Genomic DNA, 27169 nt, shown 5'->3' with positions numbered 1-27169 from the left:
CAAGCAGGAGAATCTGTGCCAGAGTTCCAAACAGCATTCCAAGTAGAAGTTGGAAACCACCCCACTTTTGAAGATATGCAAGTCCTTGTTTCTAGAGAAAAGCAAAGACCAAAATTCCCAGAGGCCTGGAAAGAGAACAGCTTGGTAAGAAAATAATAATAAAAAAGTCATGCTGATTTTTTTTTTCAGTTGACAATGTTGGAATATGAAAGTAGAAATAGAGCATAGTCATTATGAAACTTTAAGTGCTGTAGATTTAAGTACAAAAGAGTAAAGTATGATATGATGATTTGTATTCTGTAATGTAAAATGATAGCTATACATAGATCACTAATAGGCAGAATTACAGTTTTCCAATATACTATTTGAGGTTGTGAAGTGTCTGACATGGCTTAACAGTTGAACAACAACAAATAAACAATTATTTATTTGTTTAGAGTATTTTGTCACATAGTGACTAGTCATGATTTATGAAATCTTCGTGATCAGTGGTAGCAAACTTTTGAATGTCAATGTCAAGGAAACAATATTTGAAGAGAACAGTTTTTTTGTCCAACATCGAGATTTTTCTTAAATAACTAGCGAGCTGTTTTGGGAAACAATGTTAGAATGGATAAGTCTTTGGTCTTATGCAATACTATTCTTCTTATACTTGCCTGTTTTTAATAATCATACATGATGTAACTCAGGGGTAGTCAACCTTTTTATACCTACCTCCCACTTTTGTATCTCTGTTAGTAGTAAACTTTTCTAACCGCCCACCGGTTCCACAGTAATGGTGATTTTATGAAAGCCTAATGAATTTTTTTAAATAATGCTATGATTTTTTTTAAAAAGTCAATTAAATTAAAAAAAAGGAAAGTGCTTCAGTATTGGACAAAACTCCTACCGCCCACCATGAAAGCTGGAACGCCCACTAGTGGGCGGTAGGGACCAGGTTGACTACCACTGATGTAACTGATCATTAGCAGTGGTATTGAAGTAAAAAGGCTTTTAAAAAAAGAAGAGAAGAAAGGAGGGAAGGAAGGAAGGAGGGAATGTAGGAGAGAAGGAAGGGGGGAAGGAAGGAGGAAAGGAAGGGGGAAAGGAAGGAGAGAAGGAGAAAAGAAAGGTGGGAAGGAAGGAAGGAGGGAAGGAGGGAAGGGGAAGGAGGGAGGGAAGGAAGGGGAGTAGGAGAGAAGAAACGAGGGAAGGAAAGAGGGAGGGAGAGAAGAAGAAGTAGGACCGTTGTAAGATAAGATGGATCTATGGGATGTTAAAAAAGCAATCTTCAAGTATATTGTTAACAGTAGGGAAAAATTGTTATAAATACATATTATTAATAACAGTTATGAGATCATATAATTGTGAATGTATATATGAAATTGATAAAATAAAATAAAATTTTAAAAAAAAGTATCTCCAACAGGTTGTAACTTTATAAACATATCGAAATGCGCGTGCAAAAATACAGTTGTGAAATTTTAAAATAATCTTAGTGTAAGGCAAGTATGTACAATATTATATTCATATCGCTGACTTTCTTACAAAAAAAAAAAAAGAGGTTGAGAAAATGTCCTGTTTTCTTTGTTAGGCTGTGAGATCATTGAAAGAGACAATTGAAGACTGCTGGGATCAGGATGCGGAAGCTCGGCTGACAGCCCAGTGTGCTGAAGAGAGGATGGCTGAACTCATGATGATTTGGGAGAGGAATAAATCTGTCAGTCCAACTGTTAACCCTATGTCTACAGCTATGCAAAATGAACGGTATATATGTACTTTTTTTTTCCCTGTCTTTCTTTTTCTTTCTCTCTCTCTCTGTCTGTCTGTCCCTCTCTTTCTTTCTTTCCAAGATCCACAGTTGTTGCACATGCTTTTTTTTTTTTTTTTGAAAATTTGGTTTCATTGCAGGAACAACACATTTCTACAGCCCTTAATTTTACATATATAGAAAAATTGTTTTCCCAATAAATAATACCTTCATCTTGGGCTGATTATTCGTATTCATATACACAGGCTGTAATTGTTGTTTGTTTCTGAAGTAATTCCTTAAGAATTGTTATCACGTATACAGTACCTGCATAGTTGCCGTATTTTTGGAGTATAAGACGCACCTTTTCCCCCCAAAAAAGAAAATCTGGGTGCGTCTTATACACTGAATACAGCATTTTTGGCCTCCCGAAACCCCACCCCCTTCACAAAAATGGATATGCAAAGGGTTTGGGAAGCCTGCAAAGTGCTCCTGGGTGCTGGGGAGGACAAAAATGAGCGAAAAACGGGCCGATTTTTGCCCCAGCTCCCTGGAGCACTCTACAAGCTACCCAAAGCCTATGCATGCTCTGTTTTTTGCAAAAAAATGAAACCGTTTTTGCGAAAAATGAGCTCTTGTTTGCTTGTTTTTGCCCCCCATCCCCCAGGAGCACTTTGCAGGCCTCTCAACTCTCTGCCTGCCCCGTTTTTCACAAAAAACAAGGCATGCAGAGGATTTGGAAGGTCTACAGTGTGAAAAAAACTTTTTTAAAAAATTTACCTCTTCAAAATCTTGGTGCGTCTTATACTCCGGTGAGTCTTACAGTCCAAAAAATATGGTACATATTTTAAAAAAGGAAGCTGAACTCACCCATTATTGCAATATTGAAATCATGGTGCTCTTTAGGTAAACATAGAAAAATATCTTCAACTGCACCAATGTTCCTTTTATAGGCTGTCTCAGTATGAAACTGAAAATATTGACATTGAGTATTTATTGGTTAGCCCTTGGGCCATATCAAAGTGCAAAGTTCCAGAAACAAATTATTACTACAATTTGATAAAAGCAATATAAAATGGAATTTGATAAAATACAATTTAAAATAGAATTGCAATAAAATATGATTTAAAATGGAATTAGAATAAAATACAGTCTAAAATGAAATTGGAATAGAATACAATAATTTAAGATATAGCTCAAACATGATAAAATTATATTTCGGTGTCACCCTTGCAATCTACCCCAATCAGTCCCACATATGCATTTCAAAGAGAGTTATATGCAGTTACACTTGTGATTACTCTGAAAGATAATATCAGCGTTCCAAATATCATCCAAAATTAAATCCAAGGCAGAACTTTCCTCGAACTTCTAATTTATTAAGAGAGACATGTTGGCACATCTGTGGAAAACCCGAATCTGAAAGCTTCCTGGGTTTCCCCACCCAGTTGAAAGTTCATGATCTTGCCCCCACACCCACAAGTCCATCATATGGTCCAATCTTCCACTGCCACGCTGGCAGTTCCACCCATCCAGTTCCGGTCAGGCTCAGAGGTGTAGAGACAAAAGATGACCTTGGTTTCTAGAAGGAATTTTTTATTTTGACAACAACACATTCTACTCCTTACTATTCCCCCTCTCAATTCCCCACTAATGAAACAGCATAGTAGAAAAGAATATTAGTGTGGCAGGCCAAAGATTCTAAAAGGAATATGACTGCAGGCCTGACAGATACCTAGTGACATACATAGCATTGTTTGAGTTGAAAATATCCTTAATTTGGTATGAAAAGGAATCCAGTGAAGATTTTTTTTCTATTGCTCAGAAAGGCAGGAAATACATTTGTAGATTTTTTTTCTGAGCTTGGTTCTGCTGTACTCTGCCCTAGTTCTTGCCTCCTGCTTTACCTAGGCACAATTTTTTTATATTTCAACCTCTTTATCTTAGAATATTCTCTGTATTTTAGTAGGTTTTATTGAGTGACCTTTTTCTGACCTGTAAATCAAGTATATGGTCCAGAAAGAAGGAATAATTCTCTGTAGTGAGTCCCTCTCTCATAACAGATGTAAATAGTGTCATTCATTCATCTCAGAAATGTGTGCCACCTTCATTCTTCTTGGAAATCTTTCATTCCTTCAGGCAGAATTGTTATATCCTGGATACTTAGAGACAGACAAGATTTAAAACTCTCCTTCAGGTGCACAAAATATCATAGACAAAGAGAGAGACATATTTTATTTCAACTATAAGCAATATGATGCCCATGGACACTGAGGTATTGGTAGGCATTTCTCTTAACCCTAACCCTAACCCTTGTTCACGCCTCTTCTGTTTAAAAAGATCAGAAGCAAGAACCTTCTAGCATCTATATTAACAAGAATGTTTCTGGACCTCATATAGCTGTGATGGAGCCATGTTTCTGGCACACATGCGCATGCGATGATCAGCTGGCCTTTGTGCATGAAGCAGTGCCGGAAACTGGAAGAACTGATCTTCCGTTTTCCTGCATGAGCATACGCAACAACCAGCTGATCGCTGCATGGGTATGTGCGGCAGTAACCGGAAGTTCATTTTCCAGCATCCACATGCCCCCCTCCCCCGCCGTCAGCTCCTCTTCTCAGTTGCAGCCTAGACGAGTACATACATTCCCTTTTCGGCACTCAGTGTCAGAAACACGCTCCCTTTTCGGCACTTGGTTCCGAAAAGGTTCTCCATCACTGTCATGTAGGCGTAACATTTTCTGAGCAGGCCCATAACATAATCTCCAAATTACAAGGTAGCCCCAAAAGACTAGAAATTATTTCTCTTCCCTTTCTCATTTCCAGTCACATCAATTCCATAAAGGATCAAAGCTTCAATTTCTGTCTTAATCAACTATGGGGTTTTAGACATACATTACTAAAGTATTCAAGAACCAACAAGCTTGCCTTTTCAAGATAACATCCTCATCTGGAACCTCTCCTCTAAAGTATCCTTACAAAGGATGTAGCACTCTCATCTAAACCATATCTGGCGTCTTCGTTAAATGCTAAAGATTTTGAAAGAGCGCTTCAGAAGTTTTTTTCTTTCTTTCAGAAGATGCAACTGCCATCTTCTCTAATGATTAAATTAACTAGCCCATAGCCCAAACCAAGAATGAAACAAAGAACATTTACAATATACCCTTCTCATATCTTTAAAAACTGTGTTAATAACATTGCTGGGAACGTGACCCGTCAAAAGCGCGAACGTCATAAGCGCGCCAACAACAGTGCGCCGACAGAAGCGCGATTTCATTTAAGGTAAGATTTACAGTTAGGTTTAGGGTTAGGTTTAGGGTTAGGTTTAGGGTTAGGTTTAGGGTTAGGTTTAGGGTTAGGTTTGGGGTTACGCTACAGCGCGCTTCTGTCGACGCGCTTTTGTCGGCGCGCTTTAGGGCTAATTAGTCGCTCATTCGTCACGCGGTTTTGTCACCGCACTTTAGACACCGCGGTTTAGTCAGGCGCGCTTTTGTTGTGCTCGCATTTGTGGCGGAACCGCTGGGAATGGGGTAAAAAAACATGATTTAAAAAATATACCATAGGCATGCCACTTCTAAAGAGAAAGAGAGCAATATCGAAGAGCTTGTATGGAAATCTGTGGAATATCAGCACTATAGCAATGCTCCAATTTGTTCCATCTTCTAGTCATTATGCTTCTTGGTTAAAATATCCCTTTTTTTTGCGTTGAAATACTTTAAAGATGAAACACTAAGTGCTCTTAATCCTATTGTCTTTTTGTTTTCCTAAAGAAACCTGTCACACCATAGACGAATGGCAAAGATCAGACCCTATCAAGAATATTCTTCCTCATCCTTCATTGAGGATTCAATCAATCACGGTGATAGCAAAGTGAAGAATGTTTCATCTGAACTTTCAGTGTCCAGCACACCACTGACAGTTGGGGAGAAGAACAGAAATTCCATTAACTATGAGCGGCAGCAAGCACAAGCTCGCATTCCAAGCCCCGAGACTAGCGTTACCAGCTTGTCAACCAACACTACCACCACCAACACAACTGGCCTTACTCCGAGCACCGGCATGACCACCATCTCTGAAATGCCTTATTCGGGAGAAACAAACATTTGTGCTGCAAATGGCATGCAGCCCTGTGGGCCAACTCCTGTCTGTCTGCAGCTCACAGAGGAGGACTTGGAAACTAACAAGCTGGATCCAAAAGAAGTAGATAAAAACTTAAAAGAAAGCTCTGATGAAAACCTAATGGAGCATTCTCTTAAACAGTTCAGTGGGCCAGATCCGCTGAGCAGCACTAGTTCCAGTTTGCTGTACCCACTGATCAAATTGGCAGTAGAAGCAAATGGGCAGCAGGACTTCATGCAAGTTGGAAATGGCCAAGCCTGCCTAATTCCAGACGTTCAGCCTGCTCAGGTCTACCCTCTTCCCAAACAGCAGAACCTCCCAAAGAGGCCTACTAGCCTACCCTTGAACACCAAAAATCCAACCAAGGAATCTCGGCTGAAATTTGGAGGGAAGCACAAATCGAACTTGAAGCAAGTAGAAACCGGAGTTGCCAAGATGAATACTATAAACGCTGCCGAACCTCACTTAGTAACGGTTACCACCAATGAAGTGGCAGGGAGGAGCCACACAACAAACTCTCATACTGCGCCAACGCAGTATGTCAACGGGACAGTGCCATCAGGCCAGACGACTAGCTCAGGGACACACAGAGGCCAGGAAATGTTGCAGCATCAGTTCAGCGGAGAAGATAGTCGTCTGAATATCAATTCAAGTCCTGACGAACATGAGCCATTATTAAGAAGAGAGCAGCAAGTGAGCCACGACGAGGGCATCCTCGATCGACTGGTAGATAGAAGAGAACGGGCGCTGGATAATGGCCGGACAAATACTAACAACAACAACAGTAACCTGTGCCTAGAGCAAAGTGTTTCCATCCAAAGCAGCGAGAGAACGGCACCAACTTCTGGACCGAGCCACACTAAAAGAGCACAGAGGCCTAACTCCCTGGATCTTTCTGCCACAAATATTTTGGATGGGTGTAATATTCAGTGTGAGTTCTGCCAGGGATACATGAGTGAATCTTGGCGAAATTATTTTTCAGAATTAAGCAGGTTGATTTTAAGCGAGGAAAGTTGTTTTGCACCCTTTCCACCCCTGAAACAAAGTATATGTCCATTTCTGTATTTGTTCCATTGATGCCTGCCTCATAGCTCAGTTAAATCTTCTCTGTTCTTTCCAGTGAAGCGTATGCTTTCATCTTGAAAGCATAAATATGTGCTTATGGGATCTAAAAATAATTTGTGCAGGCTTTTTTCTAAGAAAGCTGTGGCTTCAAGAACGTGCTTTAGCAAAACTGATTTTTCCCCCCCAAACATTTGATCTTTGGCTTGTTATACATTCCCAATGTTATAATAGAGTCCTTTGAAAGGCAAAGAATTAGCAAGGGGAATCTCGTATCAGTGTTTTCAAGTTGCATGAAACAGTGCTTTCAAGGCTTGAGTAAACCTTCCGTTGCTTGATAGATGGCTCATTACCAATTCATTATGTTGTTATATTCTAAATCACTCTGAGCAGAAATTCTTTTACATTTTAGAAAGCTGCTTACCCTGTAATAAGCTGCATAATGGAAGAACAGATATACATATGCATGCACATATCCTCAGTTTTAGTTGAATACCACCAGAATAATTTATTTTTATCTACATAAAATAACAAGCTTGTTATCTTGTCTCAGATGATCAAATATCAGATTTGTATAAAACATTGTATTATTTGGTTTAAATACTTTATTAAAGAAGGAGCCTTCTTCCCAATATAGTTCAGTAGGATCTGAGTTAATTCCTTCGTAATATTACAAATAGTCTTTGTTTAGCGACCACAATGGGAATAGACAACTTAGTGACTGCTTCACATTAAGTGAAGCAGTCACTAAGTGAAACACTGGTGGTCCTTATGATTTTACTTCAACTACCTTGGATACTGGCAGCAACCCGTATCAACCATCAGTGCTAGTTAATAATATCTGTGATACATTTTTAAATGTTCAGTTGACTGAGTAAACCACATAATCTTTTTAAACCGGCTCCTGCCACATACCTCCCAACGACCTATAAGATCACACAGGCTGGGCCTCCTTCGGGTACCGTCGACCGGGCAATGTCGGTTGGCGACTACTCAGGGGAGGTCTTTCTCTGTAGCTGCCCCGGCCCTGTGGAATGATCTACCCGCAGAGATCCGGACCCTTCCCACTCTCTCGGCCTTCCGTAAAGCCACTAAAACCTGGCTGTTCCGGCAGGCCTGGGGCTGTTGACCCCCAAAATACGGTCCAGCCCCACTCAGAACAGAGTGCATAGTGTGTTTTAAATCTATGTTTTTAAATCTATTTTTTCTTCTCTTCTTTCTCTTCTTTCCTTTTTGATTTAGGTTGTATTGTAAGCCGCCCGGAGTCCTACAGGATTGGGGGGCATACAAATGTTATTAAACTTAAACTTAAATTATACTTTGATTGAATGCAGGATATGATTAAAGAATATTTATCCTAATACTTATCGCAGGATTTTGCTCTTTTTATTATATTTATGTTTTTTCAGCCTGTGTGATAACATTCCCTATTCTTCCTTTTCAGTGGGTGAATCATCTCTTGAGGGGAAACCTGGCTCAGGAGAAAAGATCAAGAAACGTGTGAAAACGCCTTATTCCCTAAAGAGATGGCGCCCTTCAACGTGGGTCATCTCCACCGAACCCCTGGATTGTGAGATTAACAACAATGGGGGTGACAGGGTGGTTAGTTCTAAGTCCAGCACAGCTGTTTACCTTGGAGAAGGAGGTACCGCAACAACTATGGTGTCTAAAGATGCAGGAGTGAACTGTCTGTGAATTGTTTAAAAGCTGACGCAAACTGACATTACTGCATTCTGTTAATGAACACGCAGAAGACATTTTATATTTTAAAAAACAAAAAACACTTCCTGCTTTCTTCTGTCAGTACTCCTTATACCGAGGACTTGCTTTAAATAGATTTCAGCTATGCAGACAATTTTTAGCTTATGCTTCCATAATTTTAATTTTTTTTAAAAAAAACATTTTGCACTTTTTATTTAGAATTGCAAAACTACATCTGTTCGTCTTTGATCATGGAATTATATATGTATGTAATCAAATACTGTGGTCTCAAAAAAAATTTTTTTTTAACATCAAAAACAAGAAAACGTATTGCTGATAATCAGTCTGGGCCGGTTTCTAAAGGTCACTAAACAGCTAAGCGGGGTGGACTGTGGTGGTGTCCGCTGCTCACGGTTTGAATTGCGTGCACAAATCATTTGTACGTTTCTGTGTAACGAGAGTGTATGGCTTTCATACTTTCTATTTTACACCTGTATTATGTTGAAATGTGCAATAGTCTGTAGTTCATAATATACTTTGTGTTTCCATTCCTACATTCTTCTTTTTTGGAGTTAAAAATATCAATAGCTGTGTTTAATCTGGTAATCCAGCAGCCGGTGATTTCTAATCCTGAACTCTGCAAGCATAATCATCTTGAAGTAAATGCTTTTATCTATCAGTATATGTGCTCTAAGATTAGAGTTAATGCATGATTTTTTCCCCTCCTCTGACTCCTTAAAAAAAAACACCCTGAAAAGAACAAATCTTTTATCTTTCATATTTCCAAATTTGAAATTTAATTTTTCTTCATAATGAATGACATAGGTTGGGAAAACTTTAATCGAGAAAGTGTTCAAGAAATGTCAACAGTTATCTTCCTGATTAGTGCGATACTAATTAAATGTATTTTCAGTTAGGAAATTTACAGGGTAAAGCAAGTTCTACCTTGGATAGTAATAGCAATAGCAGTAGACTTATATACCGCTTCATAGGCCTTTCAGGCCTCTCTAAGCGGTTTACAGAGAGTCAGCATATTGCCCCCAACAATCTGGGTCCTCATTTTACCCACCTCGGAAGGATGGAAGGCTGAGTCAACCCTGAGCCAGTGAGATTTGAACCGCTGACCTGCTGATCTAGCAGTAGCCTGCAGTGCTGCATTTAACCACTGCGCCACCTTGGTGTGATTTATGGATTATTTTCACCAAGTCAATATGCATGTGAGAATTAGAGATACAAAAACAGAGCAGAACTGAAGTGGGGGTATGGCACGGAGGGAGGAGAGCAAAGATAAAATCTCTTGCATATGCTTATGGGTGGTTGGATGTAGCCCCTTATGTGTGCATTTGTATGGATGGCTGTCATTCTTATGGTATAATTTATGCAATTTGTCAGTTAAATATAGTATTTATGTATATATTTTTTCCTTAATGGATGCTTTTGATGCTTGCTGGAAATACATTTTTGTCTCATCTTTGTAATTTACCTTAAACACATTGTGTACAGGTTGCTTATGCATATTTTTAAGTAGAAAAGCTAAAACCTGGGTTAATTTGCTTGATTCCTATGTCTTGGTTACGGTCACAGCCAAAATGATCTACCTTAGTATTGACATTAGGTTGCCTGCTATATATGATTGGCTATATAAGAGTTTAATGAAAGGATCCAGTTCATCTCCTCTTTTTTCATTAGTTATTGTTCTAGAATCTAGATCAGTGTTTCTCAACCTTGGCAACTTGAAGATGTCCGGACTTCAACTCCCAGAATTCCCCAGCCAGCAAATGCTGGCTGGGGAATTCTGGGAGTTGAAGTCCGGACATCTTCAAGTTGCCAAGGTTGAGAAACACTGATCTAGAGTATGATCCATGCTTATCCTCAAAAGCATGCAAGTCTTTGGTTGTTCTGACAAGGAGCCTTAGAAGTTGTAATCCAATGCTTCTGGAAATTACCCAATATAAAAAGTCATATAGAACAGGCGTGTCCAACCTTCAGCCCGTGGACAGCTAGTGATGAGCCCCACAAGATATAATAAAAATACTAAAAATAAAGGAAGTTGGTTATTTATATACATTAATTATATTATATATTTGATATGTAGCCCAGGACAATTTCTCTTCACTCAGTGCAGCCCAGGCAAGCTAAAAGGTTGGACACACACGATACAGAACATATGTAGAATCTTACATAATTGTGCACGACTATTACAACCTCTGGGTCATTATTTTGAAAATAGGTAGCTTGAATCCAATTGTTATGCAGGGAGGAAGATACACACACACACACACACACACACACACACACACACACACACACACCATAGCACCTAACATGACAATGTTCTGCGTGAAATAATTTTATTCTAGTACTATTTTTCACCCTCTTACGGCCTGCTTTGAATAATTTTAAAAGTCATATCTTTTTTGTTGAATTCTATTATTTACTGTCTTTCTAAAAGTATGTTGCCTTTATTCTTAGAGTCCTAGCATACCTACTACCTTGGCTGCCAGTTTTCATGCAATAACACATTTACAGAAAGTTGTAGCCCTACCATATTTCATTCAAGCTGGCTTTTTATCGTACAACAATTCATAGAATTGGATTTTCTTATCAACATTTACCTTTTGAGTTACGTTGAATTGTTCTGGGAGAGTGGGGGGGGGCACAGTCAGCTTTCATGGTGAGCAGTTTTACGTGCTTGAAACTGTGTCTTGCTTAAATCAAGCTTTTCAAGGCAAGTTTTGAGGTATCCATCTAAATTGCCATGCAGTCCCTAAATCAGCCTTAAAAGAACACGTTTAGAAATATTTTTGATGGAAAAAAACATTGTAGGAGCTCCTACACTTCTCAAACTGATTTCTCAAGGTACCAATATTCAGGCCAAGAGGAAATTTGATTAGTGGGACTTAAATACCCTCCTCGCTCCTCAGAGTGCCGTCCTTCAAAAGGGTATATCAGAAAAGGAAGCTTTATTTCTAAAAGTGAATTGCCTAGATCAGTGTTTCTCAACCTTGGCAACTTGAAGATGTCCGGACTTCAACTCCCAGAATTCCCCAGCCAGCGAATGCTGGCTGGGGAATTCTGGGAGTTGAAGTCCGGACATCTTCAAGTTGCCAAGGTTGAGAAACACTGGCCTAGATGTCCGTTAGCCTGAATGGGCGCAATCTGTCTGGCTGCTTCCTTTTTAGATTTCAAATATCCAAAGGGTCAAGGAAGAGGTGGGTCCTATTTCTAAAATTTCGTTGGACAGATGCCTCTCCCTACTTCCCAAAAACAGGAAGCATGAGATGTTTTCTTAAGCATTTTCTAGAGTTTATTTAAAGTAAAAAGCAGCTAATTAAAAAGAAAGCAGAAGGGAATATTAGCGCAAAGAAAAGTCTCTGAAAGTAGTTCAGTTCCACTTTAGTTCTGTTTGGTATTATCAGAATATATTGACAATGATTGTAGGATGTGGCTATTATTTCACCGTGTCTCATATCTATATAGTTCAATGGCCCAAGTTTAAAAGTAAAAAAAAACAATTTATAATATTATATTTCCCAAATATGATGTATCATAGACATTTTTCTCTTAATTTTGCACAGTTATGGAGGTGATGCTCTCTTCCTTAAAATTGTACTGCTAGCAAATGATCAGTTGAAAAGCGTTTACTGAAAAACTACTTCCCTTTATCAATATTTTGAATGAGAAAATATTGCATGATGAGGTACATTATTTGCCATTTTGTAAGAACAAATTTCCAAAAATGAATAAAATGGTGTCAGAATTCCATTACTTAGCAAATCAAAAACAATTTATTTTGCTAATGTGGCAGGCTCATGATTTCACTGTAATTTCACCTCCACCCCACCCATAATGTGATGCAGGGGAAGGAAAATAGTGCACAAGATAAATTGCACTCTTATTGTATAAACTGTATAATAAGTGAAGAATTTTTTTAAAAATAAAGATATGTTAATTGCATTTTAATTCATAGAGAACAATATTAAAAGCATGTATTTTGTGTTAGATATAACAGGATAATTCAGGCTACCTTTGTTATCATTTGAAAGTAGAAAGTTGTTCTGCTTAGCAGTCACATTTATTTTAGTTGAATGAACAACATAAAATGCATAAATGCAAAATTCTTCATTGTTCCTCAAAAGCTGTTGTAATGATGAATACCCATACATTGTGGGGAAGAACTCAAAATAGGTTCGGGCTTGAGAAAGGAAATTTTCATCCACATTATTTGTGATATTCTAGCAGTAAGTCTTTGCACATCTGCTGCCTCTCTAAGCACTACTCCTTCTGGTGTATTTTTCCCCATGATTGTTTTTTAACAAAATATATTAATATAAAAGTTATAGAGTCAATTTCATCAAAGGATTATAATGAAGAACAATTGGTTTCATTTTTTATCATACTTGTGTATTTTTTATTACTTTTTCCAGTTAATACCATTCAGTTTTTTGTTGCAATTTTTTAAACATTAATTTTATTAGGAAAATATGTGATATAAAGGATAGTCTAAATACTTTATCTTTATTTTTCCTTGGAAATTTGAATCTAATAAACTTAAAATTAATTGTAAACCATATATAATCATCTAGCCTAGACCAAGTGAGCAATTTGGTTTAATTTCTTTTTTGCAAAGGAATTTCATATATGGCTGTCATCTCTTTCCTCTAGAGCAGTGTTTCTCAACCTTGACGACTTTAAGTCCTGTGGACTTCAACTCCCAGAATCCCCCAGCCAGCACAGCTGTGCTGGCTGGGGGATTCTGGGAGTTGAAGTCCACAGGAGTTAAAGTTGCCAAGGTGGAGAAACACTGCCCTAGAGCATGGTTATCAAACTCAACCGCGTGACGTATTGTGATGTTTCCCCCCCTTTGCGGAGCTGGGGTGGGCGTGGCCTGCATGTGACGCATCTGGCCCGCGGGCCGCCAGTTTGACACCCCTTGCCCTAGAGTGACAAAAGGAATTTGAGCAAGCAATTTTGAGATAAAAAGTGTGGAGTAATCCAGTTTAGATACCCTTCTTGTTGTTTTAATTTTTTTCTTCTACCCTAAGTCCATTCAAACATCAGAGTTAAGATTATAGCTTGTGGAATCTAAATTCCAATTAGGAAATAAGTGAAACCATATCTTGCATTTGGAGTCCATGTTGAACTGTGACCAGTTTTAAAAAAACATTTTCTTGGGGAAATTGGCTAAATTCTCTGCAATGAGAACATTGTACAGAGAAATAGAAATTGGGAACTCATCTATTTGTTCACACCCAAAATGGGAATGTCTACAGATTTTTTAGAGCACTTAGTTCAGAGTGTTTATTTTAATTTGGGGGGATTTTGCCAAATCTCCCAAATGTTTCTATACAACATTTGTCTAGTACTGATGTTATGGTTATGGTATTTCTTTTAACTATATCCAGGGGTGGGATTCAGCCGGTTCGCACCAGTTCGGGCGAACCGGATGTTAATTTTGCATCAGGTTCGCTAAACCGGTTGTGGCAAGGACCAGCTGGTCCCGCCCACCCCTCCCCTCCCAGGAGTCTCCACGCAGCCCGTTCATCATGCCAGGTAAATGCAGGGCCCGTGTGGAGGTTCTGGGAGGGCGAAAAAATGGGCCTCCCAGAAGTCAGAAATGGGCCAGTTTCTGGCCTCCGGAAGCCCTCCAGAGCCCACGGGAGGCTGTTTCCGACCTCCTGGAGGCTCGGGAAAAGCCTCCAACGCCTGGGAGAGCAAAAAATTGGCCCACCGGAAATACCAAAAGTCCGAAAATGGGCCTGTTTCCGGCATGTGGAGGCCCTCTAGCGCCAGGGGGAGGCTTTTTTCGCCCTCCTGGAGGCTGGAGGAAAGCCTCCAGAGCCTGGGGAGAGTGAAAACGCACACGCACACGGGTGCAGGAGGCCGAGTAGACCACACCCACCATGGCCACGCCCACCCAGCAACCAGGCATAGAACCAGTTGCTAACATTTTTCAATGTTTGACTATATCCTTGGTATTTACAGCGCTTAGATTTGTCCATGAAAAAAAATCCAAATTAAATTGGAAAGGCAACTAGATTTTTTTTTTAAAAAAAAAAATGATTCCATATCTACTTTTTGTCTATCTTAGTTTGTGTTGGTTACTCAAGATCAAATGATATCAGTGCTGCATATTTGTTTTTTTATACTGAAGGAAATGTACTGGCCAGCATGCAAGATTGAAACACACCTTTCTTTGCTTTAGATTAAACGCTTTCTAAAAAATGTATTGGGACAATAGCCAAAACAAGACAACATTCACTGAAGTTGAAATGTGAAGCTATCTATATCCTCTCATTACAAAAATACTACTGTAGTCTTCAATAGACAAACTCCCAAATATTTCTAGAAAATAAGATGAGCTGAAGAATGCTAGTTGTCATATTATTGTCATATTGTGTACTGTTTCCCACATTACTGCTGAAATAGCCAGTTTATAACAATTAGTTTTATTATTTTTGTATAAACTGCCCAATTATTTTGCTATGCTATTTAAGTTGTGTATTGCAGGATGTGACTTAATTACATTTATTGCTTTTTTAATGTTTTATGGAGGCCACTAAGAAAGCTGACATTACTGAAAGCCACTTTAGAGTTTTCTATGAATTCTTGTAACAAAATGCCTTGTGATATATGAATCTGAATAAACAGAAAGTTTTAATGAAAAGAATGGATCGGAACATTTAAAAACTATCCTTTAGGGAGTTTGTGGAGAGGGGGGAAAGGCTTGCTGTAAAATGATGCATTAATCCATTTAATAAATATCACTTCATGAAAGTATGAATTTTGTACATGTCTGTCACTTAAACAGCTCTAAATTGACCAACAGGTGTCACTCTTACATGCAAAAGTGTTTTTATAGTGACCTGATATATTTTATGATGTTTTTCAATTTAGGGAGTTTTCAGTTTTTCAATTTATCTCCATAATTACATAATAGGGAAGAATGCTAAAAAAATGTAATCAGGAATAAGTCATCCTTATATATTATTTGTCAGTCCTTGCCTTTATGCTTTATGTAAATAAAGCATATGAATGATAGCTACTTGGATATTTGAGACTTGAAAATTGCTTCTAGATAATGAGCTGAAAAACTTTTAGAAAAATAGCAGTTAGACTTATATACCGCTTCATAGGGCTTTCAGCCCTCTCTAAGCAGTTTACAGAGTCAGCATATTGCCCCCAACAATCCGGGTCCTCATTTTACCCACCTCGGAAGGATGGAAGGCTGAGTCAACCCTGAGCCGGTGAGATTTGAACAGCCGAACTGCAGAACTGCAGTCAGCTGAAGTAGCCTGCAGTGCTGCATTTAACCACTGCGCCACCTCGGCTCTTAAAAGAGAAAACTTTGAAAGAGAAAATCTTTCACTGTTCATGGGACACAGGAATAATGCAGATATGTGTATGGGATGAGCACTGGCCATTTTTGAAAGATTTGCCATAAATTAGGCTAAAATAGTAATACTGTCATAATGTATACAGAATTCTGGAGTAAAAATGTAATTTGAAGGTATATTTTATGAAACAAACCTGCCTAACTCAAGAGTCTAGTTCAAAACTGAAGGAAGAGCACACACAGTTGTCATATTTGATTTTAAATCTACTGCAAAAACTTAAAATGTTTTAGGCAATTGCGTAATTTGTTTTACAATAAGGGCAATTTGACAATTACACTTTTAAAATCAATGCTTGTCTTTATCAAAGGAAAACGATGAAGATGTTACTGCTTTTTAACAACTGAAATTTGTTACATAAATACGATTTACATAAATTGTACATAAATTATATGTATACAATATACATAAAATCAATTCCTTTACCTCCCTAAACTGGGGAACCAATCACAATTATCCTGGGTAGAATGTACTGGCTAGACCAATTCCAGTAGGAGAAGACAGTTCTGCAAATAACTTGTCCTGAGCCATGCTGAGCTTTATGGGTCAGCACCATTTAAATTATACTCAGAAGCCTACTCTTAACCAATGTAGGGCCTGGAGCACAAGAGTTAATATATATATTTTCACCAGGAAATGCGCTAGTTAGCACGTGGGCCGCACCATTCTGAGCCAACTGGAATTTCCCAAATAATCTTTAAAAGCAACCCAAGGAATACAGGTAGACCTCAACTTAACAATAGTATTGTATTGTATTGTATTGTATTATTTGTATGCCGCCCTTCTCCGGGAGGACTCAGGGCGGCGAACAGTTCAAGGGGGGAAAAAGGGGGGGAACATAAAAGACAAAATACAAATAATAAAAGTAGACAACAGTCGCACAACCATACATGTCGAGAGGGGAGGGGAACTCATCACCCCCAGGCCTGCCGGCAAAGCCAAGTTTTGACGGCTTTTCGGAAGGCCTGGAGAGCGGTGAGGGTCCGAATCCCTGCGGGGAGTTCGTTCCAGAGGGCCGGAGCTGCCACAGAGAAGGCCCTCCCCCCGGGTAATAGCCAGGTGGCATTGGCTGGTAGATGGCACCCGGAGGAGGCCAACCCTGTGAGATCTAATGGGTCTATGGGAGGTAATTGGCAGCAGGCGGTCTCTAGTTTGTTTAGTAACCATTCAAAGTTACAACGGCATTAGAAAAAGTGACTGATGACCAATTTTCACACTTATGATGCAGCATACTCATGGTCACGTGATCAAAATTCAGATGCTTGGAACTGACTCGTATTTACGATGGCTGCGGTATCCCGAGGTCATGTGATCATCTTTTGCGACCTGACAAGCAAACCAAAGTCAACGGGGAAGATATTCAATTAACAACAGTGTTACTAATTTAGCAACTACAGTGATTCACTTAACAACTGTGGCAACAAAGGTCATAAAATGGGACAAAACTCACCACTAAATTAGTAACATGGCTGTTAAATGAATCTCTCTTCCCTATTGACTGCTTGTCAGAAGGTCGTAAAAGGTGATCACGTGATCGTGGGATACTTAACAAATATCTCACAGCGACAGAAATGTTGGGCTCAATTATGGTTGTAAGTCGAGGACTTCCTGTCTGTTGCAATAGTCTAAATCAGTGGTAGTCAACCTGGTCCCTACCGCCCACTAGCGGGCGTTCCAGCTTTCATGGTGGGCGGTAGGGGTTTGCTGTAACTCTGCTTTATAAATTTTATAAAGTAGAGTTACTTCCCTACTTTATAAATCACCATTACTGTGGAAACGGTGGGCGGTTAGAACATTTTATAGCAATAGCAATTGCAGTTAGAGTTATATACCGCTTCATAGGGCTTTCAGCCCTCTCTAAGCGGTTTACAGAGTCAGCATATTGCCCCCAACAACAATCCGGGTCCTCATTTTACCCACCTCGGAAGGATGGAAGGCTGAGTCAACCCTGAGCCGGTGAGATTTGAACAGCCGAACTGCAGAACTGCAGTCAGCTGAAGTAGCCTGCAGTGCTGCATTTAACCACTGCGCCACCTCGGCTCTCTACGGCTTTTACTACTAACAGAGATACAAAAGTGGGCGGTAGGTATAAAAAGGTTGACTACCCCTGCTCTAAATGGATGGTGACAAGGGCATGAATCATTGTAGCAAGCCCTACTCACCCCAGATAGGGCCTCAATTGGTACCAGTAGTCCTCAACTTACAACTACAAGTCCAGGAGCCCCAAGTCATAAACCTCCTCCTTCAGGAGTAATATCACTACATTAAAAAAAAAACCATGAGGCATGCAGTCACAGAGCCCTGATGGATATACACTAACAATTTAAGTCTGTTCTCTCCCATCCAGCACCCCCCCCCAACATGTTTATTAGGATAGGAGTTCAGTGGCATCACCGTCTGCCTGGGAATCATCAGCATAATGTGTTACTGGACCTCAAACTACTAAGATGACTTCTAGTAGCTTCTGTAAATGTAAAATGGGGGAAGCCGTTGTAGGTCAGTATGTCAGCCATGTAGGGTAGACAACATTGAAGAGATCAATGCCATATAGGTTTACAACGGCTTTCATTGAAACAGTAATAGTAACAGAATCTTGCAAATCTGAATGTGGTTCTCCCTCCCTCCTTTTATCTCCATATGAATTAGGGATAGGCCTCTCTGAGGTATTTCCTCAAGTTCGTTTCTTGGAATGGGCTTAAGTTACTCAACTGATTGTTGGCATGACAACGAATCTTCCTGCTGTCCTTCAGTGTCATTCCCTATGCCTCTACAGAAATAACTGACCTCTGTGGTACTTCACAAGGGAATAGCCACTGGACCATTCTCTCCCACATTAACTGGAGCCACCTACTGAAGGACTAGAACAGTGGTGGGTTTCAAAAATTGTTCGAACCTACTCTGTGGGTGCGGCCTCCTTTGTGGGAGTGGCTTGCTGCCCATGTGACCAGATGGGAGTGGCTTGCCGCCCATGTGACCAGATATGAAGATGCCGACGACACTTGTCAGAACCACCTTAAATTACCTCACACACAGCACTGGAATGCATAAGAATAGGATGTAAACTTGTTTTTTAAAAGGCATCTTTGGTTTGCGTTAAAACAACTTCAACACACACAATGTTCTGATTGCACCACAAACGCAGTAGTCATCCTTACCTTTCACAGAGGCACTGAGTTTTATAAATATGAGTTATAAATATGAGCATGATAGTGTAGAATAATCATATCCAAGGACCAGTGGTGGGTTTCAAAAAATTTTTGGAACCTCTTCTGTAGGTGTGGCCTGCTTTCCGGGTCCACTGGTGGAACCTCTTCTAACCGGTTCGGTAGATTTGACGAACCGGTTCTACCGAATAGGTGCGAACTGGTAGGAACCCACCTGTGGAGTAGAACCATTGTAACAGTGTGCCTCCAACCCTTCGCAGACAGCCCTGAACGATACTGTTCTCAATGGTGTCAAGGGTTACTAAAAGATGTAAATAGACAAGGGTGGGCATACTTCTCTCAGCCAAGGCCAGACAAAGATCATCCATTACCACAGCCAACGCAATCTCCATTCCATTCCAAGCCTGAACCTACCACACTGAAAATAATCATCTTCTAGGATGGCACCATAGCTGATTTTCCCACCAGTATCTCAACCACCTTTCCTTAAAAGCTCATCAACCTTCCCTTAAAAGACAATAGTTATCTAGCAATTCTGGATCCGGCAATGCCGGTTGCCGACTACTCGGGGAAGGTGTTTCTCTGTAGCTGCTCCAGCCCTGTGGAATGATCTCCCTGCAGAGATCCACCCTTCCCACTCTCTCGGCCTTCCGTAAGGCCACTAAAACCTGGTTGTTCCGGCAGGCCTGGGGCTGTTGACCCCAAATTATGGTCCAGCCCCACTTGGAATGGAGTGCATGGTGTGTTTTTAAATCTATCTTTTCTTTCCTTCTATTCCTTTTGATTTATTTGTATTGTTAGCCGCCCGGAGTCCTACGGGATTGGGAGGCATACAAATGTTATTAAACTTTGAAACTTTGGATCCCAAGAGGGCTTCTTAAGGAGTGGGCATAGCAAGCCTTCTTCAAAGCTGCCAGCAGTGTTCCTTCCACAGTCATCCCCCAAGCACCTGCTGGAAAGGTTCCACCACAAAACCGCGGTCGACTAAAGCGCGCTCGACGAAACCGCGTACCTGACGTCATCACAGCGCGACAAAAAAACACGCTGTGAGCGGTAAAGCTAAAATTAACGCGTAAACCTAAACCTAACCCCCCCAAACCTAACCCTAAATCTAACCCTTAACCTAACCCTAAACCTAACCCTAAACCTAACCGTTAATGTAACGCTAAACCTAACGCTAACCCTTAACCTAACCCTAAACCTAACCCTAACGCTTAACCTAACCCTAACCCTAACCCTAAACCTGACCCTTACCTTAACGTGAATCGGCTTGCTTTAAAAGCGCTTTTTAAAGCGCCCTTTTTTCTCCGCGGTCGTTGTTGTCACGCTGCTGATGACGTCAGCAACGCGTTTAATCGGGCGCGCTTTAGTGGACCGCGGTTTTGTCGTGCCACGGAAGTAAACCCTCTGAATCCAGGAGGCATTGGGAACTTATGCAATAAGGGAAATGGTTAAATCTATTTCACTCCCATGCCATAGTTCTGATTGGTGTTTCTGTTTTTTGTGGCTTGGGTTGGTAATCCTGAGAGTCAAACCAATTATTAATACTACACATAGGTTTACCCAAACATGCTACAGCCTGATAATTACTGCAGCTTTTACTGCAGAAGCAAGATCACTAATTAGCTGTGATTAGCTCAAATCAACCATGGCTAACTTGGAAATAAAACTGGGTTTTCTTGGTATAGTGCAATTATTGTATACCATTTTTATTTTCAAGTCTTTATTTACAGAATTATTTATTTTTATCCTAAATTTCCATAATATTTACATTGATACAGCTGCATTTATACAATAATAAACCAGCATTTTTAATCATGGTTGGTGGTCTATTTCACAAATAATTGTAAAATACTTTGTGAATAATTCATCATACTAAGCCAAACCTTCCTGTCCAATTATATCTTATCCTGATGCGGCAACCAGATCACTGGATTTTATTTGCTTTTAAGAGTGAGTCTGCCAAATAGTCAAAACAAAAATGAAATAACTTCTGGATGAATAAAATGGAACATAATAAATCCTTACTAAGTAGCAAGTAGTATCTGCAACCAGATGTTGAAGTTGTCAACATTTGAAGCTGAAAAACAAATTTTTTTTCTTGGAAATGATTCTTATGAATTATAAGAATCCTTTCCAAGAAAAAACGCTTATGAATTATAAGATTCCTTCATATAATTCATTCCAAAATCTTATTTCAAATCCATCTGGACTCTTAGTTTATGTGTAACTGAACTAACTTTGATTCTAAAATCAAAGTTTGAATTGACCTTTTGCTATTTATTCCAAAAGGGAAAAAATCAAGTCAAACTTGTATTTAATCTAGGTTTTTTTTTTAAAGAATTGAAGAAACCCCATCTGGTGTTGTCAAACCTATGGATCCAAAGCAGTGGTGGGATTCAATTTTTTTTAAGTACCGGTTCTGTGGGTGTGGCGTGGCTTGGTGAGTGTGGCTTGGTGGGTGTGGCTTGGTGGGCGTGGCAGCAGAAGGATACTGTAAAATCTCCATTCCCTCCCCACGCTAGGGGAAGGTTACTGCAAAATCCCCATTCCCTCCCGATCAACTGGGACTCGGGAGGCAGAGAATAGATGGGGGCGTGGCCAGTCAGAGGTGGTATTTACCGGTTCTCCAGAACTGGTCAGAACTTGCTGAATACCACCTCTGACCCAAAGATTCCTAATAGCTGCAAAGCAGTTAACAAGCATTTTTTGAAAGTGATTAGAAAAGGTAGTATGCCAACCCAGTGTTCTTTTGACAGTCCAGAGGAGTAACTCTGTGGAGTACTTGTGAGTAATCTCAAGTCCCCTGCTTGTCCAGAAGGAATTAAAAAGAGCCAAATCTACATACCAGCTCTTCATTCCACTACCAATACCCACTCTGCTTTTAGCTGAGTTTCTTCAGATCACCATTTCTCCCCCAGAAGTTAGATAGCTATTCTTAACCTGATGACTTCCAGATATATTGAACCCTCTTGCTATAATTTCTAAGTCAACACAGAAAGTGTCCTTTTTTTAAGACAGCACTCAAATCATCATTAATGGATTCACTTTTTACAAAACAATGAAAATATTTTGAAGGTTTTATCTAAATAAGACAATCTGCACAATTAATATTGCATGGGATGCTTTTAAGGTATTTGTAGTTATAATACTGCTTATACTTCATGGAAAAGAAGAATAAAACATTTAAAAAGATCTAAAAGAATAGAAACATTCATTTTACATGTGTAAGACAAGCTATATAAAAACTACATAAAGCTGTTAGTAAATTGGAACTGAATTCACTTGAAGAAATTGATTCAATTTGAAAATATGGAAATCGAATTGTCTTTTAAAAATAGATTTACATCATCTGCTTGATTTGAGATATTTTTATTACAGTGCCTTTTTGTGCACTCTTGATTTTCCACTTAAATTTTCCTATTCTAAAGCCAAGTTGTAAAAATAAACTTTTTTTTTTAATCTTTATGAACCTCTTTCAAATTTGCTCCTTTTTCAGGACTATCCCTTGTTGTTTTTTCCCCAAGAAAAAAATGCTTACCGTACTTTTATTAGAAAATTTCCTGTGAACTTTATCCAGGTTGTATAGACATTCTTAGAAAACAAAGGCGGTGGAATGCTGCCAAATGCCATCTGTTCAAGGTACAAAAATAAATAAAGATAAATTGGAGTGATAAGTGCTCTATTGCTCTATGCATAGGGTTTTATGTGACTTTGGAGGAGGGCAATAGCATAATGTAACATTTGCATTGCTCTGTTCTGAGACCTTAAGGGAAGATGAACCATTCTGATACAGGTTTTACGTATCACTTCCTGCAACCACTTAGCACCAAGACCTGAATAGATCCTAAAGATAATACACTGTATATATTTGTCTGAAGTGTGAAGGTCTATGTCAGGGGTCCCTAACCCCCGGTCCATGGATTGGCACTGGGCCATGTCATGCCAAAAACCGGGTCGCGCAAACAAACAAAACCCCATCCACGAGATGCAGGCAGCATGCAAAACCATGTCCCCTCCGGTCCGCTGAAAAACCCGTATTCCCGGAACCAGTCCCTGGTGCCCAAAAGGTTGGAGGCCACTCAATGGTGGGTTTCAAAAATTATTCGAACCTACTCTGTGGGTGCGGCCTCCTTTGTGGGAGTGGCTTGCCGCCCATGTGACTGGATGGGAGTGGCTTGCTGCCCATGTGACCGGATATGAAGATGCCGACGACACTTATCAGAACCACCTTAAATTACCTCACACACAGCACTGGCATGCATAAGAATATGATGTAAACTTGCTTGAACTTTTAAATATGCCCACCAGCTTAAAAAGTTTTTCTATCCTTGCCTAATAATTTGTACTAGCCAGAAGTGGGTTCCTACCACTACGCACCTATTCGGTAGAACCGGTTCGTCATATCGACTGAACCAGTTAGAAGAGGTTCCACCAGTGGACCCGGAAAGCAGGCCACGCCTACAGAAGAGGTTCCAAAAATTTTTGAAACCCACCACTGGTCCTTGGATGTGATTATTCTACACTATCATGCTCATATTTATAAAACTCAATGCCTCTGTGAAAGGTAAGGATGACGACTGCGTTTGTGGTGCAATCAGAACATTGCGTGTGTTGAAGTTGTTTTAACGCAAACCAAAGATGCCTTTGAAGAAACAAGTTTACATCCTATTCTTATGCATGCCAGTGCTGTGTGTGAGGTAATTTAAGGTGGTTCTGACAAGTGTCGTTGGCATCTTCATATCCGGTCACATGGGCGGCAGGCCACTCCCATCCAGTCACATGGGTGGCAAGCCACTCCCACAAAGGAGGCCACACCCACAGAGTAGGTTCGGACAATTTTTGAAACCCACCACTGGTATTGGCATAAGTCAAAGAATATTATACAAGTCCCATCAGAAACTGATTGACTATATCCTGACTGATACACAAGGCATGATGCAAAAGAACTAAGAACAGAACACCTGTGCTGTTTCCCTGGCCAATAAATGGGACCAGGTAACGTTTGCTTGCCAAGACCTTCCTGAAGGCTCTGAAATGCAGTTTCCCAGTGCTCCTGTGTGCTTGTTGTTGGACAGGAACTTCATCTCTGTACACAAAGCAATCGTGGCTGTCTCCACATTGAGTGGCTAAGCAGCTTAACAGGGTTAAGAGTGCTCAGTAACAACAATAACTCCTTGAAGAAATCTTGACCCATGCATATTTCTCAGCTCTTGGCTGTGTTCTGTTTTCACTTACATTTTCTGTGTTCCATTTTATGCATTTATTTAAAATCAGTTTATATTGCAGTCTTAATGTTCCAAAATATCTCAAAGCAGGGTACGTGTTTGGGGAAAATATTAAAACCCAACAATTGTATGCATTTTACTCATACTAGAAATTAATATAAAACATAAAGAAATGGTGGCTTTGGTTCGGGCAGCCCATGAAACCAAGTTTTATTATTCATAGCTTAGAAAAACATCCATGTCAGTTCCAAAACAGTATTAAATGCTTTCAATGATTGCAGCAATATCTAAACCAAATAGTGGCTTCAAGGCAAGATTTAAACTAGCCATGTACCAGCCTTTGTATTATGCAGTTTTTAAAATGGGATAAGTGCATACATACAATTTGATTTTACAATAATTCCTGTTTGACTCTTGCTAGCATTTTAGAATATGATCAAGAAATAAAGAAGAAGGCAAAGAACTACATTATCTTCTATATGAGATTGGGTAACTCCAACGGGATTTCTGGTTGATTTCCTTAGCCTATTGACATAAGGGAGTTTAAAATAGAAATCATGAAATTGTTTATATGACTTCAATGTGCCATTGAAAATTGCAGCAATACCAAACTCAAAATAATCCTTGATGACTCATACTCTAAATAAAGGAACCAAAGGAGAACACTTAAATAAAATTTAATCCACGTTTTTAATTTGCAAGCCACGTTAGATTCCCTCCCTTGATCCCGCATCTCAAATTAAAGTTGTGAAGAACTGACTCCAAGTATTGCAACATAAACATCTGTTCCTGAGATCTAAACATTTTTAGATCGGTACTATTGATGCACAAACAATGGATAAATTATGCCCTTAAATAGCAGGATCTAAAGAGGATGAAAAAAATTGGGTGCCAATTTTGTCTTTGTATGACATGCTGAAAGGTTTCCTTTGTTCACCAACCCCATGTGATTGCCTTACTTAATGACTCCCACCACTGCTCTCCCTGATGCAACTGTTAAGTGACTGCATGGGCCATTAGAGCCGAGGTGGCGCAGTGGTTAAATGCAGCACTGCAGGCTACTTCAGCTGACTGCAGTTCTGCAGTTCAGCTGTTCAAATCTCACCGGCTCAGGGTTGACTCAGCCTTCCATCCTTCCGAGGTGGGTAAAATGAGGCATGGCACGACAAAACTGCGCTCCACTAAAGCGCGCCCGATTAAACCGCGTCGCTGACATCATCAGCAGGGCGACAACAGCAACCGCGGAGAAAAAAGGGCGCTTTAAATAGCACTTTGAAAGCAAGCCCATTCAAGTTAAGGTAAGGGTTAGGTTTAGGGTTAGGTTTAGGGTTAGGTTAAGGGTTAGGATTAGGGTTAGGTTTAGGTTAAGGGTTAGGGTTAGGTTTAGGTTAAGGGTTAGGGTTAGGTTTAGCGTTAGGTTTAGGGTTAGGTTTAAGATTAGGTTTAGGGGGGTTAGGTTTAGGTTTAGGGGTTAATTTTAGCTTTAGCGTTTACAGCGTGCTTTTTTTGTCGCGCTGTGATGACGTCAGCTACGCGGTTTTCTCGAGCGCGCTTTAGTCGAACGCGGTTTTGTGGTGGAACCAAATGAGGACCTGGATTGTTCTGGGGGCAATATGCTGACTCTGTAAACCGCTTAGAGAGGGCTGAAAGCCCTATGAAGCGGTATATAAGTCTAACTGCTATTGCTATTGCTATTAAGCAGAACACAGGGTGCCTGTGAGGGAATGAGGGACGTCCTGGGAGGCCTAGTACAGATCCAAACCTCATCCGCCCCAAGCCTCCCGCATTCCCCAAGCCACTCATGTTCTGCTTCCAACCCACCAGATGCTCACAGGTCTTAGGTCTACTTCCTACTCCACTGGGCCCCAACCCTCCTCCCCACACTGATTGCACACTTAGCTTTGGAAGATCTCCGGAACTCACGATGGAGAAGGAGGGCAGGTTGCTCCGCTGCTCAGCATCCCTGGGTCAAAATTGCTCATTAACTACTTCTTAGATTTAGAAACATTTGAATAGACAAGTTTGAAAACACTGAGTGAGTCTACCTTCAATTCTTAATGAAATTAAAAAAAAATTAACTACAAGTTTAACTAAACTTTTGGGAAGTTTAAGAACTCCCAAAGAATTAAAAATAGATAGCAAAAGTTTAATTAAAGCTTTGATTTTGGAAACGTATAAATGGACAGATAAATTAGAAATAAAATTTGGGAATTAGTAAGACCACAAAGGTAAACTAAAGATTTCAATTAAAGTTGTGCTGGAATGTAGTCCAGCTACCCAAGAACGAACATGACAGCTCCTTCCTAGGACTTCTCAGATGTCATTATATCTTTAATGATGCAAATAATTTGGCAAGGTTTCTGTCTATAGGTTAGAAACAATAAAGGAAATTGTTTTAAAGTTATTCAGCATGTCTTTCTTGGTTTTTGGCGCCTAACTAAAAGCCTGACATAAATTTGATAACAGTTATAGAATGATTCAAAATATTCTAACCAGTGGTGGGTTTCAAAAATTGTTCGAACCTACTCTGTGGGTGTGGCCTCCTTTGTGGGAGTGGCTTGCCACCCATGTGACCGGATGGGAGTGGCTTGCCGCCCATGTGACCGGATATGAAGATGCCGATGACACTTGTCAGAACCACCTTAAATTACCTCACACACAGCACTGGCATGCATAAGAATAGGATGTAAACTTGTTTTTTAAAAGGCATCTTTGGTTGCGTTAAAACAACTTCAACACACGCAATGTTCTGATTGCGCCACAAACGCAGTAG

General features: G+C 39.9%; 1 protein-coding gene across 2 annotated transcripts in view; it reads left to right on the top strand.

Moving 5' to 3' along the window:
• The window catches only part of BMPR2 (bone morphogenetic protein receptor type 2), an 81192-nt gene extending 72031 nt beyond the window's left edge, over positions 1-9161 (top strand). The window contains exons 10-13 of one of the 2 annotated variants that reach the window (XM_087707043.1): positions 5-144; positions 1574-1746; positions 5499-6778; positions 8354-9161. In XM_087707043.1, the coding sequence (XP_087563169.1) occupies positions 5-144; positions 1574-1746; positions 5499-6778; positions 8354-8604 (1844 nt within the window). In that variant the 3' untranslated portion in view covers positions 8605-9161. The remainder of the gene's footprint in view (positions 1-4; positions 145-1573; positions 1747-5498; positions 6779-8353) is intronic. The other variant, XM_087707050.1, reaches the window with a different exon arrangement.
• The last annotated feature ends 18008 nt before the right edge of the window (positions 9162-27169 follow it).

The sequence above is a fragment of the Thamnophis sirtalis genome, unplaced genomic scaffold (genome assembly GCF_051295495.1).
Source record: "Thamnophis sirtalis isolate CommonGarterSnake01/CBP01778 unplaced genomic scaffold, rThaSir2_p1.2 scaffold_1, whole genome shotgun sequence".
Lineage (NCBI taxonomy): Eukaryota > Metazoa > Chordata > Lepidosauria > Squamata > Natricidae > Thamnophis > Thamnophis sirtalis.
The sequence above is the reverse complement of the archived record's forward strand: the minus strand, read 5'-3'. Positions and strand labels throughout refer to the sequence as shown.